The sequence below is a fragment of the Carcharodon carcharias genome, chromosome 4 (genome assembly GCF_017639515.1).
Source record: "Carcharodon carcharias isolate sCarCar2 chromosome 4, sCarCar2.pri, whole genome shotgun sequence".
Lineage (NCBI taxonomy): Eukaryota > Metazoa > Chordata > Chondrichthyes > Lamniformes > Lamnidae > Carcharodon > Carcharodon carcharias.
Window position 1 is genome coordinate 162,843,799 of NC_054470.1, and position 20,447 is coordinate 162,864,245.

The window sequence follows — 20,447 nt, forward strand, 5'->3', positions numbered from 1 at the left end:
GATGACACTATATCAATGTGCTCTGATTAGTGGATTAAAGTGACCACTGTTCATAACTCATTGTAAAGTCAATTTTAAAATCAATTAATTTGCTTTTCCCATTTCAAATCATGATTAATGAAAGGACTTCATTAGATGTATCAACAGAGAATATATAACTGAAAATTTTCTTCCAAAATAACTAATTTCAAAAAAAGAGAATTGAAAATTCTTGGCCTTTCCAACACACCTTCGCCATTATCTCTAGTCAGAAAGTAGGCCAGGAATGGATTGTAGCATTTCCACAGAATTTCGTTTGGTGTGGAATCTCCATCCACCTCAAAAGAGGGCATAGAGACAGACTGAGAAGGGACTTCCTATATTGAGCAATCCCATCTCTTTATCCACAAAGCAGGTTAGGCCAGATTAGGATTGGTGGCCACTACATCCAATTAGAAAAGGCAAACCAGACAGTCAAGTAGTGATTGTGAGACTCACTTTGGAACGCCAGGCAAGGATCATGTACTGAACTATCAAAGACATTGATAGACATTTTTTTCATATAGTCACACTAGAGATGGAGGGTGTACATTTTCTTCTTTCTGATGAGGTAATAAACCATCAACACACACTGTGTTGTGTGGCCTCCAGGGAAAGGCAGGCATCCAAGATATGTTCTTAATGCAGACGCCTGCCAGGGTCATACTTGAGTGGGATTAGAGATGGTGGTCCCTGGTGGAGCCATCCTAACATGAGCATCAAGATCAGTAGCCTACAGGTTTTCAGGACTTTGAGAATTTTGTTTGCTATCAGATCAGTACACAAACACAAATGAGCAAACGGTGCATGTTCTCTTATGTGGCCATTTTAAACAAACGTGTGACAGAATACTGTGAAACATGGCAGTTTGCAAGGTTACATTCTAGGTTGTAATTATTCTTTGGAGACTGTACCATACCTGCACAGTTCACTATTCGGTTGGCATGAATAACTCCATTTGGTGTTTCTACATCCCATGTCCCATCAGATCTTGATGAAAGGCCTGTAACTGTGGCAGGATAATATAGCTCTGCTCCATAGTGCCTTGCTCCTGCTGCCAAAGCCATGGTGAGAGAATAAGGATCAATGTGGCCATCTCCAGGATTATATAACCCAGCCAGGACCTAGAGAAAAATGTTACATAGTCATATCAATCTAAAATGCTTCACATATAAACATCACAGCAGGTGTAGGATTTTTCTTAAAAAATTTAATTCACTAGGGCAACGCAAACATAGTTCTTTTTCTCAGATCATAACAGGCACAGCGAGCAGTATTTGGGCGAGGTAATGTCACCGGACTAGTAATCCAGATGCCAAGGCTAATGCTCTAGGAACATGGTTTTGAATCCCACCATGGCAGTTGGTGGAATTTAAATTCGGTTACTAATCTGAAGTTAAAAAGCTAGTCTTGGTGATAGTGACCGTGAAACCATTATAAGTTGTCGTTAAAAACCCATCTGATTCACTAATACCCTTTAGAGAAGGAAATCTGCCATTCTTGCCTGGTCTGGCCTACACGTTACTGCAAAACCACGCCAATTTGGCTAAGCTACTCAGTTGTATCAAACCACTACAAAGGAATGAAACCAGATGGATCATCCAACATCTATCAAGGCACCGGAAATGACAATGGCAAACCCAGCCCTGTTTATCCTGCAAAGTCCTCCTTATTAACAGCTAGGGCTTGCGCCAAGATTGGGAGAGCTGTTTCACATAGTCATACTCATGGAATCATACGTTACAGGCAATGTTCCTGAAACCATCATCACTGATAGGACGGACGCACCACAGCGGGCAGCACAGTGGTACATAGTCAGGAGCGGGTTGCCCTGGGAGTACACAAAATCAACTCTGGACCCCAAGAAGTCTCATGGCATCAGATTAAACATGGGCAAGTAAACTTCCTGCTGATTGTCGCCTAAAATTGAGGAGTCAACCTAGTGAAGCTACAACACAGGACTACTTGCATGCCAAACAGCAAAAGCAGCATCTGACAGACAGAGCTAACTGATCCTGCAACCAACAGATCAGATCTAAGCTCTGCAGTCCTGCCACATCCAGTCATGAATCGTGATGGGCAATTAAATAATTTGCTGGAGAGGAGGCTTCACAAATATCCCCATCCTCAATGATGGAGGAGCCCTGTACGTTAGTGCAAAAGACAAGACTGAAGCATTTGCAACAATCTTCAGCCAGAAGTGCCGAGTGGATTACCCTTCTCGGCCTCCTCTGGAGGTCCCCAGCATCACAGATGCCAGTCTTCAGCCAATTCGATTCACTCTACATGATATCAAGAAATGGCTGAAGGCACTGGATACTGAAAAGTCTATGGGCCCTGACAACACTGAAGACTTGTGCTCCAGAATCTGCCGCACTCCTAGCCAAGCTGTTCCAGTACGGCTACAACACTGGAATCCACCCAGCAATGCCAAAAACTGAACAGGTGTGTCCTGCCCACAAAAAGCAGGACAAAGTCCAGCCCGGCCAATTACTGCCCCATCAGTCTACACTCAATCATCAGCAAAGCAATGGAAGGGGTCATCAGCAGTGCTATTAAGCAGCACTTATTTAGCAATAACCTGTTCATTGAAGCTCAGTTTGGGTAATGCAAGGGCAACTCAGCTCTTGACCTCATTACAGTGGTAATCCAAATATGGAAAAAGAACTGCACTCCAGAGGTGAGGTGGGAGTGACTGCCCTTGACATCAAGGCTGCATTTAACCGAGTGTGGCATCAAGAAGCGCTAGCAAACTGAAATCAATGGGAATTAGGGGGAAAACTCTCCGCTGGTTGGAGTCATACCTAGCACAAAGGAAGATGGTTCTGGTTGTTGGAGGTCAATCATCTCAGCTCCAGGACATCATTGCAGGAGTTCCTCAGGGTAGTGCCCTAGGCCCAACCATCTTCAGCTGCTTCATCAATAACCTTCCTTCCATCATATCGTCAGAAGTGGGGATGTTCGCTGCTGATTGCACAATGTTCAGCTCCATTCACAACTCCTCAGATACTGAAGCAGTCCATGTCCAAATGCAGCAAGGTCTGGACAATATCCAGGCTTGGGCTGATAAGTGGCAAGTAACATTCATGCCACACAAGTGTCAGGCAATGACCATCTCCAACAAGAGAGAATCCAACCATCTCCCCTTGACATTCAATGGCATTACAATTACTGAAGCCCCCACCATCAACATCCTGGGGGTTACCATTGACCAGAAACTGAACTGGACTAGTCATATAAATACTGTGACTAGAAGAGCAGGTCAGAGGCTGGGAATTCTGCGGAGAGTAACTAATCTCCTGACACTCCAAAGCCTGTCCTCCACCTACAAGGTACAAGTCAGGAGTGTGATGGAATACTCTCCGCTTGCCTGGATGAGTGCAGCTCCAATAACACTCAAGAAGCTTGATAACATCCAAGTCAAAGCAGCCCGCTTAATTGGCACCCCATCCACCACTTCCAGTGTCCACTCCCTCTGCCACCAAAGCACAGTGGCAGTAGTATGTACCATCTACAAGATGCATTACAGCAACTCACCAAGGCTCTTTCGACAGCACCTTCCAAACCCACAACCGCTATCACCTAGAAAGACAAGAGCAGCAGATGCATGGGAACAACACCACTTGCAAGCTCCCCTCCAAGCTACACACCATCCTGACTTGGAAATATATTGCCTTTCCTTCAATGTCGCTGGGTCAAAACCCTAGAACTCCCTCCCTAACAATACTGTGGCTGTACCTACACCATACTGACTGTAGTGATTCAAGAAAGCAGCTCACCAGCACCTTCTCAAAGGCAATTAGGGATGGGCAATAAAAATGCTGGCCTAGCCATCGACACCCACGTCCCATGAAAGAATGAAAACATTGCTGGGTTCCCACTCTGCCGGAAAACCCGCACAGAGTTGAGACTGACATTCGCTGCTTGGAGAGGCCATTAATCCCATCCCAAATACTGGCTTCAGGGCTTTTTTTAGAATTCAGGACAATTACCCGTGCCTGTAAAGACACAACAGCAGTGCCAGGTCCACGTGCCTGGGAGAAAATCGGAAAAGCGTTGTGCTGTTCCAGTGGAAAGAGTTAGTAAAGTCTTGTGAAGCCTTCGGTTGAAAGAAAAAAAAATCATTTTTTCTCCCTAGCTGGGAACCCAGGTCCTGCACTGAAAAGGTAATCATTCCTTTACTCCTCATCTTCTTTGGGACTTTTGAGAGGCCAAAAGCTGCCATTTTTTTCTTGCTAACAGAAATTTTGTAATCTCCAACATATGGAGTTAACAAATTAAAGAAATTACATTATTTTACAATCACATGATTTATTCGCCAGCTTTGCTGAAACTACTGGGTGGACGAGTCAGGAAAACGTCTGTGCAGAATGCAGAAAACTAATATGATGTGACCCACTTTGTTTGGGGCTTATTCAGGGAGCCTTCAGACTGATCAAGGGGTGAAGTGAAGCCTACAAGTGTTGGATAGGAGGCATGATTGATAGAGATAGTTAGCAGGTGAGTGATGGGGTGTGGTGGTTAAGGCAGTGGCTGATGCTACTGGTGCAATTGGTGGGATATAGCAAATGAAGACGCACTCATTGACTGTAACCACTTGTGTGAGCTCATTTAACTTCTTGGGGCGTTGCATCCAGGTCCTGGGCTTGACTCCTGGCTATGTGGAGACACTGCCATTTGACTTTGTGTCTGAAGGGCCTTTGTCGTCCTTCTGGGTACAGGACATCCCTTCTCATTTCCATCTCCTCCATCAAGCCCTCCAGTGCAGGATCTGAAAATCTTGGAGACTGAACTCTCTCCTGCTGTGCCATTCTTCACCCTTTCCAGGATCAGATTATCTTCAACCACATCTCTCAGCACATACAAACATAAGAATTAGGAGCAGGAGTGGGCCACTTGGCCCCTCAAGCCTGCTCCGCCATTCAATAAAATCATGGCTGATCTGATTGTAACCTCAACTCCACATTCCTGCCTACCCCGATAAGCCCCTGAGCACCTGGTCCAGCCACAATGCCGCTCTCCTTTCAGAAATGGAAGCTAGTTTTAAGCAGTACAGGGTACCTTTAAGTGAATCGCAGAACAGAATTATAGAATTGTTACAGTTCAGAAGAAGGCCATTTGGCCCATCATGACTCTGCTGGCTCTCCAAAGGAGCAATTCACGTACTGCCACTCCCGCGGCCTTTCCCTTTCAGAGTGGTGCTAGCCACACACACACACACACACACACACACACACACACACACACACACACACACACACACACACACACACACACTTTTGGGAGCTATCCAATTTAGTCCCTGGAAGCTGGTATTTTTACAGAAAATAACATTAGCATTTTAAAACAGTAATTTCACAGGGACAAAGCTTATTAACATTCTTCAAAATGAAAAGCAAATGTCACCACCTTTTTAACCTCTGCATAGAAGAATATCTTTGGAGTGTTTTGATAGCAAAAGTAACAGGACAAATTTCAAAGAATTGAGCTATGAGGCTGAATAATACATGGGTGTGGACGCACCCACCAACCCCCCTTCCCTGGAAACCACGTCGATACAGAGCTGACATGCCATGCTCCACGCCAACCCGTGCCACAGCCAAGTGATGCGGGGCTTATTAACCAGGACCAAAACAAATGGCCGGCAGCTCCATCAGTCCTGGCAGCACCAGGAAGATGTCAGTGGCAGTACCAGGACTGTAGAAGGAAAAGGAGATCAAGGCCCATGGGTCGCCAGCATGACTAAGTCCAGGGTCTTGGGCCGGGAGGGTAGTTTGGAGAGAGGGGCTTTGGTGGGGAGAATGGGAGGTGGGGGAGAGGGAGAGGGGGAGGTTTAAGGGAGGGAGCAGGAAGGAATGGGGGGGGGGGTGTGGAAATCGACCTAAGGGGGTAGGGGGGTGCCCCGCAAATCAGCAAAGGGTAGCTCCCTACCTGACCTTTAGTCATTTAAGTTCCAAAATTGGGCTTTGCACTCCCACCCTGGCTGCCCACACCAAGCATTTTATGGCATGGACAGCTTATTATCAGGGTCAATAAGTTTGATAACAAGCCAAATTGACCCTTAATTATTCATTTAAATACAGTGGGCAGGCTACCGATTTCAGTACCCGCCCGCCTCCAACCACCACCCACCCCCCCCCCACCCCTCACCACAGGAAACACCACCGCCGGGGCACATAAAAATCAGCCCATGATGTGATGGGCTACTGGGGGTGGGGGTGTTCATCATAGAAATAAATGCAAAAGAACATTTTTCCTAATGCAATACCAAAGGCAATAATTTAATAAACACAATTATAAAGAAAAACTTAATAAAGCTGTGGATACTTAGACAGGCAGAAACTGGCAAAACCTTGTAGAAAAAGGATTGGTACACAGGACTAACTTCCAAAAAACTTGAGGTAATGTATATGACATTTGAACAAAATTAAACTGACTATAAGAGGGAATTCTGCTTGCTTGGAAGGTGCTCACTACCTCCCATGCAGCTAAAGTTTGTATTAAATATTTACATACTTTTTTAAACAAAACTGAGCTGACAAGCAAGATTGCCGCTTAAAGGGTAAGTGAAAGGCGCTCCACAAAACATTGCAAAATATCGTTTCAAGTAAAGCTTTTCTAAATATTGGCAATAATATGCAAACTGTGTTCATAACACAAATGGTTCAAGGTAAAAGGGTTACAGAAAATAAACAATACGTCAGTAAAGCGATTGGCTAATATGAAGTCAACCAGTGCCAGTTTACCTTGTCAATATTTATCAGAGGGAAGAGTTCCTGCACCTTCTCAGGACCAATCAAAAACTGCGGTGTCGTATTCCAATGTGTCCGCGTCATCTGGTAATGAAATTCGTCCACTCGAGTAGGGGTGGTAGCAATTCGAACACTGCCAGGCTGATGAAAGCCAACTGCCTGTGGAAATGTTCCCAAAGCAACAACTAAGAATGTCTCAGTGGTTAGTTCTGCCATGTCTCAAATGTTTTGACGCGAATATTAACAAAATGTCTCCAGCCAAATGTTTCTTATTGTTTTTTATTAACTTCTGAAGATACTTGGCTGAGGGCACCCAATATCAATCTCTGTTGTTTGTTTTAGAAGTCCCCACAAAACTAGCTGAGAATTTACATGCTGCAATTGTAACAAATCGGCCTGAAGTTTGAGGATGGTGGATGGCGGGGTCTCGCTTCCCGTTATCTGAAGAGTTGGTGGGGAATACATCCCCACCGACCCTGAGTGCCCCGCAGCCATTTCATACTCAAATGAGTGTCAAGTGGCCACCGGCAGGACTTCTGCCCCTCAATCAGGAGGAAGTCCTCACTTAGAGAGTTGCCAGTCAATCTGATTGATCAGCAGCTCTCCAGTCCCTGCAGCAACAAGAGCAACAAGAGGGGAATGCAGGAAATGAGACTAAGTCCAGATACTGGAGACCTAGGGAAGTTCAAAGGGTCCGAAGGCAGGAAGGATAGGAAAGGCCTGGGCAGGTGCGAAGGGGGCAACTGGGGTCTCAGGGGAGAGCCAGGTGGGGGAGCAGAGGCTCAGAAGCCATCGGACCTTAAAGGGGACACCCAGCTTCATAAGAGAGCTTTTGATGGAGGCACCCACCACCCCCCCACCACCCCTTCCCGCCCAAGAACTAACTCCATTGATTTTTAGGAGTCCCCCCATGCCAGGTAAATCCTCCTGTCAGCCTAAAGATTGAGGCTGGGTGGGATCAGCCCTTAAGTGGCCAATAATTTGCCACTTAAGGGCCTCAACTGGGGCAAGGGTGGATGGCCCGTCCAAGGTCTTGCCCGCCCCAGCGTCAAATCACTGTGTGGTTGGTGTGGACGGGAACCGTTATGGAATCCTGTTCCTTCAATTTCACGGTTCCCCCACACCCCCCTGCCAACCCAGCCTAAAAGCCTGCTGGTGGGGAGGGTAAAATTCTGGCCACAGTTTATTCAGCAGTTCCACTATTAGCCTATTTACACTGTCAGAGGCAACCATTCTGATATTCCAAATGCAAACAAGTTCCAAGAGTGCTGCATCTCCAAAGACATAAAGGAATGGATCTGCAGGATTGGTTTTATGTTTCATGTGCCATGAAACTATCATATTTTTCATAATATTACTGTTCATAATATTACTGTGGGGTATTGTAAAATAAGCTTATGTTTGTGTCTGTGTGGATGGCTCTATCTGTGTGGCTGATTTAATTAGATTAGAGACGGACAGGCTGCAAGGTGGAAATTATCAAAAGAGTTAGGTATAAAAAGGGCATTTGAAATGCTAATGAGTGAGCTAGGGTAAAGTCAGCAGATGGGGTGTGAATGAAATTTGCATTTTAAGATAACTGGAGAGGTGCTTGGTTTTCAAAGAGACATGGTAGGATGTTTACAAATAACAAGATAAATGAAGCAGGTTATTATAATGATTGTTCCCAAAAGTGCTGGCCATAATGACAACATGAAAGATTTTTATGTTATCAGAAAAGCAAATTCCAAAGACATGTGGGAACAATGGGATTTACAGATTAAAGAGGAAGAAATATATTTAAAGGATTGGAAGGCTATGGGTGTGTGGCCGTGTAATATCTGAAAGGTACACTGTGTGAAACAAGCTTGGGGAAACACCTCTAGCCACTTTGCAGAAGTTTGCAGTTCCAGTAACAAAAGTTGCGTTAAAAGCCTTTGGAATTCCACTGTCAATGGGTGCTTGTTGTAACCTTGCTGGATTGTCGCTAAAAATTTAAAATCCATTTTGAACTGTTGCCTTAAAGGGGGTGTGCAGTTGGGAGTCTGGTTAACTAGAAATTTTGGGAATTGTTATAATATTAAGTAGCCTTGCAATTGTAGTCTTGTGTCTGTGTTTTATTTTTTCTTTTTGTTAATAAATTTATTTTTTTAAATCTCTAAAGGTATCAGTGAACTAATTACTTCTGAATTCAGTGCACAAAACTTCTCATAATAAATACAAATTGCAAAACCATTGTGATAGCTTGGGCAAGTTTCCTTTGTGGATTTGGTCAGCCTGGCAAATACCACCTGGCGTGTCATAACACATGATAATACCAATTCAGGGATGATACACATTAAGGCATGTGAAACTCTTCCAATCCTTTTGCAGTGTGTGAGAGTTGCTGCTGCAACTGTAAATATGCCCTGCTTATAATGGATTCAGAGAGCTTGTAGCCAATGTATCCTCTCATGTTTTTTTCAGTGGGTGGGCAGCTTATTTAAGTGCACTGCCACTTTCATTAATTTCTGCACAGCCGCAGATGCATGGGAACTTAAAGAGGCCGACATGTGCGTAGCCTATGCAGGATCTCCCGGTTGCTGTACAGCCATGCAGCAGCACAGCTTAGAGGGAACCATGCTGGCAGCAATACTGAAGCAAATGATCATCCATAAGGTCATATAAATAGAGGTGGTCACAAGTCAAGCTTGAAACATTAAAGACTATAAATTCCATAGATCTTATTGAGGGCCGGATGTGTGGCAGGGTGTACCTCCAATGGCACTATGTCCCGTCTCTGACCCTGTCCCAAATCCTAGCACTAACCCCAGTGAAGAGATAAACCTCAGTCAGGACCAAGTAGAGTGACCATCAATTGTTTTACAGTTCTCTCAGAGGGGAAAGGGGAGACTTTGAGAGATCAATTCAGCTTTGATGGGCCTTCTGCTTCTATTTGCAACCACCTCCCCCACACCCATCACAACATAATTCAATTGGGGGAACCATTTCTCCTGTCCCCACTAGTGGCTTTCTGCAACCTGACATTCTACTCTTACTCAAAAGCCAGCTGCTGCTTCCCGTCTGTGCAACTAACCAGAAGCTTGCAAGTACAGACCAGGAATAGAAGTTACTCGGTCTCACAAGTTAGAGATTGTGGCATTTGCCATTCACCTCAGCCCCCGTCTACCCAATTCCCATCCAAGTTAATGTTGATCCTTAAGTGTTTATAAGTTGTAGCTTTTGGGAGACAAACAAACTTCTGACAAATCTGACTCTTCTTCCTAACATGATGGTGTCTCATACATTCTTATAAACATAAATTACCATTAGCACATGTAGATCTGGATTTTGATACAAATTACTGCCCTGTTTTGGGACGTTAAACTCAGTAAAATGGGGAGTTGGGCCTACTACCTCGGCACTACAGAGAAAAGGTGATCAATAATTTCTGAAGCAGTCCACGCTGGAAAATTAGGCTGGAGTGCATCATCAGCCTTGGGAACATTATTTTAAATTTCACAAGTTTCCTTTAAAGTTTTTTTTTGTTACAGTGCCCCTTTATGGACATATTAATTAGTTAATTTGATTATTAGTTCATTTGTTTGCTTTATTGGTATGCTCCAAAGAGTATGCACCCAGGTCCCTCTGCTCCTGCACCCTCTTTAGAATTGTATCCTTTATTTTATACTGTCTCCATGTTCTGCCTACCTATCACTTCTCCACACTGAATTTCAACTGCCACTTTGTGCGCTCATTCCACCAACCTGCCTATGTCCTTTTGAAGTTCTACATTATCCTCCTCACAGTTCACAATGCTTCCAAGTTTTGTATTATCTATAAATTTTAAAATTGTGCCCTGCACACCTAGATCTAGCTCATTATTGTATATCAGGAAGAGCAAGGGTTCCAACACAATCCTGTCAGACTCCACTTCACACCTTCCTCCAGCCCAGAAAACATCCATTAGCCACTACTCTTTTGAGATAAAAACAAAAAACTGCGGATGCTGGAAATCCAAAACAAAAACAGAAATACCTGGAAAAACTCAGCAGGTCTGGCAGCATTGGCAAAGAAGAACAAAGTTGACATTTCGAGTACTCATGACCCTTCAACAGAACTAAGTAAAAATAGGAGAGGGGTGAAATATAAGCTGGTTTAAGGTTGGGGGGGGAGGTGGTAGTGGTTGTAGGGACAAGCAAACAGTGATAGGAGCAGATAACCAAAAGATGTCACAGACAAAAGAACAAAGAGGTGTTAAAAGATATTATCTAAAAGAATGTGCTAATTAAGAATGGATAGCAGGACACGCAAGGTACAGATAGCTCTAGTGGGGGTGGGGTGAAATAAGACTAAAAGGGCATAAAAGGTATAGATTTAAAAATAATGGAAATAGGTGGGAAAAGAAAAAATCTATATAAATTATCTACCAGACCTCCCTGTCGCTTGCTATTTCAACACTTTACCCTGCTCTCATGGCCACATGTCCGTCCTTGGCTTGCTGCATTATTCCAGTGAAGCTCGGCGCAAACTGGGGGAACAGCACCTCATCATCCGACTAGGCACTTTACAGCCTTCCAGACTGAATATTGAGTTCAACAGTTTTAGATCATGAACTTTCTCCTCTATCCCCACTCCCTTTCTGACTTTCCCCCTCCTTTTTGTTTTTTCCAATAATTTACATAGATTTTTCTTTTCCCACCTACTTCCATTATTTTAAGTGTTTTTCCATCCATTGTTTTATCTCTACCTTTTAGCTTATTTCGATCCCTTCCCCCCACCCCACCCCACCCCCGCTAGGGCTACCTATACCTTGCTTGTCCTGCTTTCTACCCTTAATTAGCACATTCCTTTAGATAATATCACCACCTTCAACACCTCTTTGTCCTTTTGTCTGTTGGTTATCTCCACCTATCACTGGCCCTCTATTCAGCTCTTCTTGCCCCCCCCCCAAACCAACTTATATTTCACCTCTTTTCTATTTTTACTTAGTTCTGTTGAAGGGTCATTCGGACTCAAAATGTTAACTATGCTCCTCTCCACAGATGCTGCCAGATCTGCTGAGTTTTTCCAGGTATTTTTGTTTTTATTTTGCTTAAACATGATTTGCCCTGAACAAATCTATGCTGGCTTTCCTTAATTAACCTGCATTTGTCCATGTGACTATTAATTTTGTCCCAAATTACTGGCCGGGATTTTCCAATGGACTTTTTGCTGGTTCGCCAAATTTTCCGTCCTGCCCAGAAAATCCCAGCCATTAATTCTATAAGTTTCCCCACCATTGAAATCAAACTGACTGGCCTGTAGTTGCTGGGCTTATCTTTCCACCTCTTTTTGAACAAGAGTGTAACAATAGCAATTTTCTCTAGAAAATTATGGCTAGTGCCTCCGCAATTTCCACCCTCATTTCCCTCGGTATCCGTAGCACCTTAACCAATCCTGAAGCTTTATCAACTTTATGTACAGATAGCCAATCCAACACTTCTCCTTATCAATTTTAAATACTTCTATTCCATTAATTACCTCCTTTTTCACTGTGGCCTGAGTAGCATCTTCTTCCTTGGTAAAGACAAATGCAAAGTATTCATTTAATACCTCAGCTATTCCCCCATCCCCTGCCTCTATGCTTAAATCCCCTTTTTGGTCCCTATTCAGCCCTCCTCCTCCTTTTACTATTTATATGCCTATAGATGACCTTGGGATTCCCTTTTATGTTTGCTGTCAGTCTCTTTTCATACTCCCTCTTTGCTTTTCTTATTTGCTTTTTCACTCCCCTTCTGAACCTTCTTTATTCAACCTGTTTCGCCATTGTATCATCCACCTGACATCTGTCATATGCATATTTTTTCTTCTTCATGTTAATCTCTTTCTCTTTTGTCATCCAGGGAGCTCTGGATTTGTTTGTTCTACCTTTCCCTTTCGAGAGAATATACCTTGACTGTACCCAAACTCTCTCTTGTTTGAAGGTAGCCCATTGTTCAGCTACCATTTTTCCTTTTGATTCCAAATGCTGGTGTCTTCTTTAGGTATTCATGTATGAAGTCCATCCAGACCTGGTGCCTTAACCTCCTCAATCTATTACAGTTTGGCTTATTTTTCTACTTAGTTTGCTGCCCCCATGAAATGATCAACTGCACCACATTTTCCTTTGTTACTTGCTTGCTGCTATTGTTTTCAGATTTGCCTGGCATTTCTTCTATTTTTTCCTTTTTTCTAACCTTGCTTTCTCTTTTAGGTCTTGAATTAAATTAAAAACCTAAAGAGCTTTACTGGAAATTCTCCATCTTTTTGAGCCACTGCTTCTGGTACAACTAAAATGGCTCTAAAATCACCTCTTCTCCATGATCTTAACAATCTAGATCATTCCAAACCCTGTAATTAAAATTGACAAGTTCTAAGCAGTTTTTAATGAGTGATGAACATTTTAGTATGAATATAGCACATTCACTGCAATGAATGGTGGAGTAAAGTTACAGATTAGTGGAGCCACTTACCTTTCCAGTCTCTTCCTCCAAAGTTTCATAAAGTTTGATGCTATAGTGATGAATTTTCTTCAAATTGATCCCAGGGTGAAAATATGTTGTTAAACCAGCCTAAAGGAAAATAAAATATTTGGATTTAAGATCTAAACAAACATAAGCAGACATGAAAATGACTGAAAATCTTATCTAAGGGGACAAGAACAAATATCTTATACAAAAGGAACTATTGAAGAATTATGAAAAGGAATTTTGCAACTGTTCCAACTCTTTATATTAGAATGCAGGAGATGTATAACAGAGGCTACAATTTATTATTCTAAGCGAGGGATTCATTCTAATTTGTATTAATTTTTACTACCCAAAGAATTTATTATTGTTAAATAGTTGCATGTTTAAATGAGCAAAGGCTCTATATTGATAAATTCTGCATAAGAATTATTATTGAAATGCCCTGAAAGTGTAACGAGTGTTCTCAAATCTGTTTTGTGAAATGTAACGTGATTAAAAATACGCCATTACTTTGACTTGCCAACTACTCGTAATATTGCCTGCCTCAAAATCTAATGTGTACTGTATCCACTTGGCCCAGTGCTGGCAGTTTCACCTTTAAGTCTCTCAGTTGCAGCCTCAAGACCTACTTCAAGACTTCAACAGAATCTAGGTTGATACTGCAGAGCAGAACTAATGGAGTGCTGTGTTGTTGGAGGTGCCATCTTGTAGATATGTTAAACGGAGGCCATATATGCCTGTTTGCATGGAAGTAAAAGAACACATGATACAATCTGAAGGGAAGGGAAGTCCTACCAGTGTTCTTCCTCAATCAATAACCCCTAAAACAGATATCTTATCTGTGTTTGTGGGACCTTCATGTGTAGAAATTGGCTGGTGCATTGGCCTACAAAACAGCAGTCTTCAAAAGCAATTCACTAGCTTAAAACATTTTAGGATGTCATGTTGATGTGAAAGGCACTGGATAAATACAAGTGCTATCTTTAACATATGAAGAAACAGAAAGCACCATATATCGGCAGCAGTAGATCACAATGATCCTGCAGTTTCAACTTCCTTACACTGAAAACTTTAAAATAGATGAGGGCTCATCAACACAAAAACATTTCTTAAACTATTATTCAAGTTTAAAACTAACAGGAACTTATGCCAATGATTCAGTACAGCAGATTTAGGGAGCCTAAATAATTCAAACACATTTCTAGTTAATGTTAGATCTAGCCATGTAACCAAGTATCCAGTGGACAGTTAAACACTTTGTGGAATCAAGGACATAACTAAAATGGAAAAGATTCTGATCCACCGTTGACTTGTCAATGGATGTAATTACTTAGAATTACATTGAATTTATTGCAAACAAGGGTCATATACTTGTTTATACTCCACATTACCCTCCTCCCACCCGTTTCCATCTCACCATATTAGCATAACATATTCCTTTCACCCATTTGTGTCTGTATAGCTTCCCTTAAATTCATTGATGTTATTCAACCCAACTACATTCCACATTCTAACTATTCCCTGGGTAAGAAGTTCCTCCTGAGTCCCCTGTTAAATTTCTTAGTGGCGATCTCATATTTATGGACTAGAAATAGAAAATGCTGGAAATAGTCAATCGGTCTGGTAGCATCTGCAAAGTAAGAAACAGAGTTAAGTTTCAAGTTGACCTTCCATCAGAACTGATTATGTCAAAATGTCAACTGAAATGTTAATTCTATTTCTCTCTCCACAGATGTTGCCTAACCTGCTGTGTATTTCTAGCATTTTGTGTTTTATTTCAGATTTCCAGTCTCTGCAGTATTTTGCTTTTATATTTATGGCCACTGGTCTGGGTCTCCCCACAAGTGGAAGCACCTTCCCTACATCTACCCTATCAAAGTCTCTATAATCTTAAAGACATCGAAACATAGAAAATAGGAGCAGGAGTAGGCCATTTGGCCCTTTGAGCCTGCTCCGCCATTCATTATGAACATGGCTGATCATCCAACTCAATAGCCTGCTCCCAATTTCTCCCCATATCCTTTGATCTCTTTCACCCCAAGAGCTATATCTAACTCCTTCTTGAAAACATACAATATTTTGGCCTCAACTACTTTCTGTGGTAGCAAATTCCACAGGCTCACCACTCGCTGGGTGAAGAAATTTCTCCTCTTATTAGATCACCACTCAGCCTTTTCTAACCGAGAGAAAAGAAACCAAGCCTGTTTACTCTCACCTGATACCATTTCTGGCATCACCCATGAAAATCTTTTTTTGCACATTCTCCAATGCCTCGTTACTTTTTACAGAATAGACACCAGGACAGTGTACAGTACTCTAAATGTGGTCTATCTTGTTGTTATACAAATTGACATAACTTTCCTCCAGGAATGAACCCCAGTGGTTTGCTTGCTTTTTTAATGGTCTTATTAACCTGTGTTAGAACTTTAGATTGCATTAGATGTCATTAGCACAATTAGCAAACATTATTGCAACATACGTATAATTATGCTAAAGCTACTTAAACATGCTCATGCACCAACTTTTCAAAAATGTCTTGAATCCAATATTAGGTTCCTGAAAATTAGACATGATTAGAATCCAGCTTTAGAACTTGGTCCTGATGGCAGCTAGCCTAGGGAGCACGATTGCATAATAATTATGTTACTGGGCTAGTAGTCCAGAGATTTGGTCTAATAATCTACAAGGCACGAGTTCAAATCCTCCCACAGCAATTAGGGAAGTTAACTTTAATTGGTTAAAAATAAATCAGGAATAAGAAGCTAGCACAAGTAATGATGCCTATAAAACTATTGTTTTTTCATAAAAAACCCATCTGATTCACTAATGTCTTTTAAGGGAGGAAATTCACTGTCCTTACGTGGTCTGGCTGACAAGTGTCTCCAGACCCAGAGCAATGTGGTTGACTCTTAACTGCTTTCTGAAATGGCCAAGCAAGCCATTCAGTTATAGTCAAGAAGATGGCTTACCATCACCTTCTCAAGGGCAACTGGAGATGGACAATAATTGCTGGCCTTGCCAGCAATACCTGTATTCTGTAAATGAAAAAAACTCGACCTAATGTTCAATACTAACACAGAATGATTAGCTCTTACCATGCTAAAGTGTTTTTTGATCATTTTCCCTCATTCTTTTCCTCTGCATCAAAAAGACATCTTGATGATCGCCCCTCTACCTCTTCTAATTCCATACTATAGATGGTGATATAGGGTCAATCGAGTAATTACAGCACAGAAAGAGGCCAATCGGCTCAATGAGTCCATGTAGGAGTGCAGCAATTCTAGCATTATAGATGCTCTAATTTTCAATCCCTTCTTGTGAAGAAGCCTGAGCCACATTCCCTAATCTAGCTGGATTGCCCCTCACTGCCATCACCTGTGTAAAATCAGTTAGGACTATTTGGAGTTGTAATTATCAAGGAAGACTTTTGTTTAAAATTTTGTAGCAAACACGCCATAAATGCGCTCTTAATGATTTTGCTACCAATAATAATAAAAAAACTCTTCATCCTATGTTGAAACCTAGTTTAAACCCCCTACATGGAACAGTGCTTGTAGGTTTTTAAGAAAGTAAATTTTGGTGAACATTCTATATTGTAGGGCTGTCAATTTTCCAAGAAAAAACCAAACACTTTTTTTCACTACTTGCAGTAGCCTTTATTTATATTTATTTGTTTAACTGGCCATAGAGCTGAAGTTTTAGGATACAACTGAATATAGATTCAATTGTGTAGAAAATGGGAAAAAGTCAAATATTTGGTAATATTTCAGAACACATACATATATTACACTGAAATGATTTGCCATAAAAAATATAACTTATCTTGGAAGAACATATGCTAAAATAGAAAAAATACACTATTTTAAACATATTTATATAGTACAAGTTAATTGACATGTTTTAACTGAGTAATGAATGGATTAGTAATTGGAGCACGGCAATAGAGCAACTAACACATCATATAGTCATGCTGTGTGCACATACTGCAAAAATACAAAGAAATAAAAATGTCACTTTACATTGTACATTTGATATCAAAATTAATCTTAAGTATACATTTACAATATATTCACACTATTAACAAAGTGCATTAAGTACAAGAGAATAAATATATTCATAAATATAACATTGAGGAATATCACAGCTTTTAAAAGTATATATCAATCAGTAAAATATCCAGATATCATTGCTTGTCAAATTGCGTTAAATTAACGATCGTCAAATCATGTGATTCCATCAGGGGAACCTGTTGTCTGTCGTTGCCCCCCTCCAAAGAAAATGGAAAACAATTAACAGAAAGCAATAAGAAATCACTGTTTCCAATGTTATATAGAATGCTATTCTCTGGTGAGTGCTTCAAACCTTGCGAATGAGATGGCATTAAAACACAATTCAAGCTTTTCTAATGCGTTTACGTATATCCCTGCAGCACTCGACAACAGTTTTTCCCATATCTCTGATTCTTTCCTCCGAAGATTACAGTGATATAGGGGACGGGTTTTGTCATATATAAACCCCACCTCTGTCAAGAATACTTTTTGCCCAAGTAAAAAGCTCTGTGCCAGAAGACGAAAAATTGTTCACAGTAGCAAATAAAGATATGAACTAGTGAACCACTCAACCTCTGCCCTCATTGTTTGTGACATTATCTAAGCCCATTTGATTGTTAACATATTCCCAAATAACATGCAGGGAACACACTGTCCAGAATTCCTTTACATCTGAAGAGGGAACGTTGCATTATGTACTGGTTGTAAAATAATATGCTCTGGATGTTAAACTGGCGCTGTGTTTGTCAGGTGACATAAAAAAATTCATGGCACTTTTTTTTGAAGAAAAAGAGTTCTCCCAATGTCCTGGCTAACATTCACCTGTAAACTAACATGACCAAAAAAAAGGTCAATTACTGTTTGCAGAACCTTGCTGTAAATAAATTGGCTGTATGTCGACTTGCCCGATAGTAATTTCAATTCAACAGCAATTTATTGACCTTTAGGATGCCCTGAGGACATGAAATGAAATATATGAAGGCAAGTTCTTTCTTCCTGACAGGCCTGCCTGTTACACTGCCATTATTCTGCCCTATAGTTGTGATCAGTCATATTGCCTTCAGTGGACACAAACATCAATATCTCACTTAAATTCTGTTATAATGCATGCACCCCTAAACTGACACTGATTTGTAATTTATGGCAACTAAACTATTGTACTGAGCACTTTGCCTTAAGTATGTTTGTTTTCATGAGGGAAGAAATGTCAAATGGCAGAAAAAGGTTGCTTTTCACAGTAAATTAGTAGGTTATTTCCTTACTGCATGCCATGTAGAGCCAGCTGTTAACTCCGACTTTTCCAGCAAAATCACATCTTTCATCCCAGCTTTGGCGAGATGGTAAGCCAGGCTAACTCCAACACAGCCACCTCCGATAATCACTGTTTCTGCACTATCTTTCCAGCTTTTCGCAGGGAATTGTGGCTGTTCATTTTCTTTGCTAATGTACAGAAGAACACAAAGAATTAATCCATTTATTTCAACCTGTGCCAGTGGCTGCATTGCATCACATGAAAACATTTAAAGTACTGAGAAACATATGCTTACATATAGACCAGGGGTGGGGAACCTATGGCCCGTGGGCCAGATCCAGCCCGTTGCTCAATTTCATCTAGCCCGCGGCAAGATTTCTAAAAATATGGACCTATGACAGTGCACCTTCAAAATAGCATTTATCATCATCACTGAGAATTTGCTTTGGGTAAAAGTATCAGCTAAATTACTATAATAATATTTAACATAATATTCAAATTCAACCATCGCATTAAAACAGGTGAGTTAAATGTTTCTGTACTCTCTCTTTAAAAAATGATATTGAGTTGATTTTTGTGTGTGCAAGTGGCCCGTGACTGATGTTGTCCATGTGTGAATGGTCTGTGATAAGAAAAAAAGGTTCCCCATCCCCGATATAGACCATATTATACATGTCTTGCATATAGCTCACAAGCCCTTTAGTGTCACAACTGCTTCCTTTAATATACTCCCAAACACACTTTGTCGAAACACTCCAATTGCTTTATTTATCCTCCAACTCACTGTAATGAATGCCACAGCAAATCTGCAAAAATGTGCCAAATGCACTTTGCATCTTACTGCAAAAATGTAAGCAAGTCCAAGGAGTGGCTGAAGACAATTGTCCTCATTTGATCAGGTCATCATCAACAAGGGAGATGCAGTGGAGAAATGGTGGTGTAGTGGTAATGTCACTGGACTAGAGATCCAGGCTAATATTCTGGGGACATGGGTTCGAATCCACCATGTTGGTGGAATTTGAAATTTGTTTAAATCTGGACTGTAAAGCTGGTAATGGTAGTTGTTGTAAAAATCCATCTGGTTCACAAAGTCTACCATCCTCCCCTGGTCATGCCTACATATGACTCCAGATCCACAACAATGTGGTTGTCTCTTAATGTCATAGCAAGCCACTCAATTCAAGGGCAAATAGGGATGGGCAGCAAATGCTGGCCTTACCAGCGATGCCCATAATCATGAAAAACGAAGACATCAACTGAGTGAAAGGTGCAACGGATTTCCTCCCTCTCCTGCGAGGAAGCACCTGCTTTACACTCAGAACATTCCCCACACTGGGCTTCCAACCTCACAAACGTTTTCTGAGCATATTCTAATGTTAGAAAGTCAAATCAGGGAACAGGGAAGGAGGAGGAGGAGGAGGGGGGGGGGGCGGCAGAGATAAAGAAATAGATAAAACTCAGTCTTCAAACAAGCATGCACAGAAATGTCGGATTGTATTGTACGGCTAAAGCCAGCATACGCAGAATTTTGGCAACACCAAAAGTTCAACAAACGGGTCTCTTTATTTGCACCGAATGGAATATTCACAAGGTTATACACATCCAAATGGCAGAAAATGCATTAGTTTTCAGACAAGGCTGGGTTTAAGGTAAGCACTCACCCCTCCTTGCATGGTGTGCTGCCTAGAGGACGGACAGGAATCCAACGGGAGAGCTCAGCTAACACAGGCAGCTTTCCACCAAGGAAAGGAGACGCAAAAAGCTTTAGCAGGCGCGACATGGCCAGGTGCTAAAATACTGTTGGAGTATATAAATACATAAAATAAATCTGATTCCTCTCTCTCTCTCTTCTGTGTCTTTGCAGCCTTAACTCCCACCCACCCCGCCTTGAACCCAAACTCTTAGCAACTCCCACACACTTTGCAAC

General features: G+C 41.5%; 1 protein-coding gene across 3 annotated transcripts in view; it reads right to left on the minus strand.

Moving 5' to 3' along the window:
• dmgdh (dimethylglycine dehydrogenase) overlaps positions 1-20,426 on the minus strand; it is a 168,448-nt gene extending 148,022 nt beyond the window's left edge. For 2 of the 3 annotated variants that reach the window (XM_041186942.1, XM_041186941.1), the window contains exons 1-5: positions 20,182-20,426; positions 18,531-18,708; positions 13,223-13,321; positions 6,765-6,929; positions 938-1,142 (exon numbers count right to left, since the gene is read on the minus strand). In XM_041186942.1, coding sequence (XP_041042876.1) covers positions 938-1,142; positions 6,765-6,929; positions 13,223-13,321; positions 18,531-18,708; positions 20,182-20,300 — 766 coding nt within the window. In that variant the 5' untranslated portion in view covers positions 20,301-20,426. The remainder of the gene's footprint in view (positions 1-937; positions 1,143-6,764; positions 6,930-13,222; positions 13,322-18,530; positions 18,709-20,181) is intronic. The other variant, XM_041186943.1, reaches the window with a different exon arrangement.
• Positions 20,427-20,447: the final 21 nt, after the last annotated feature.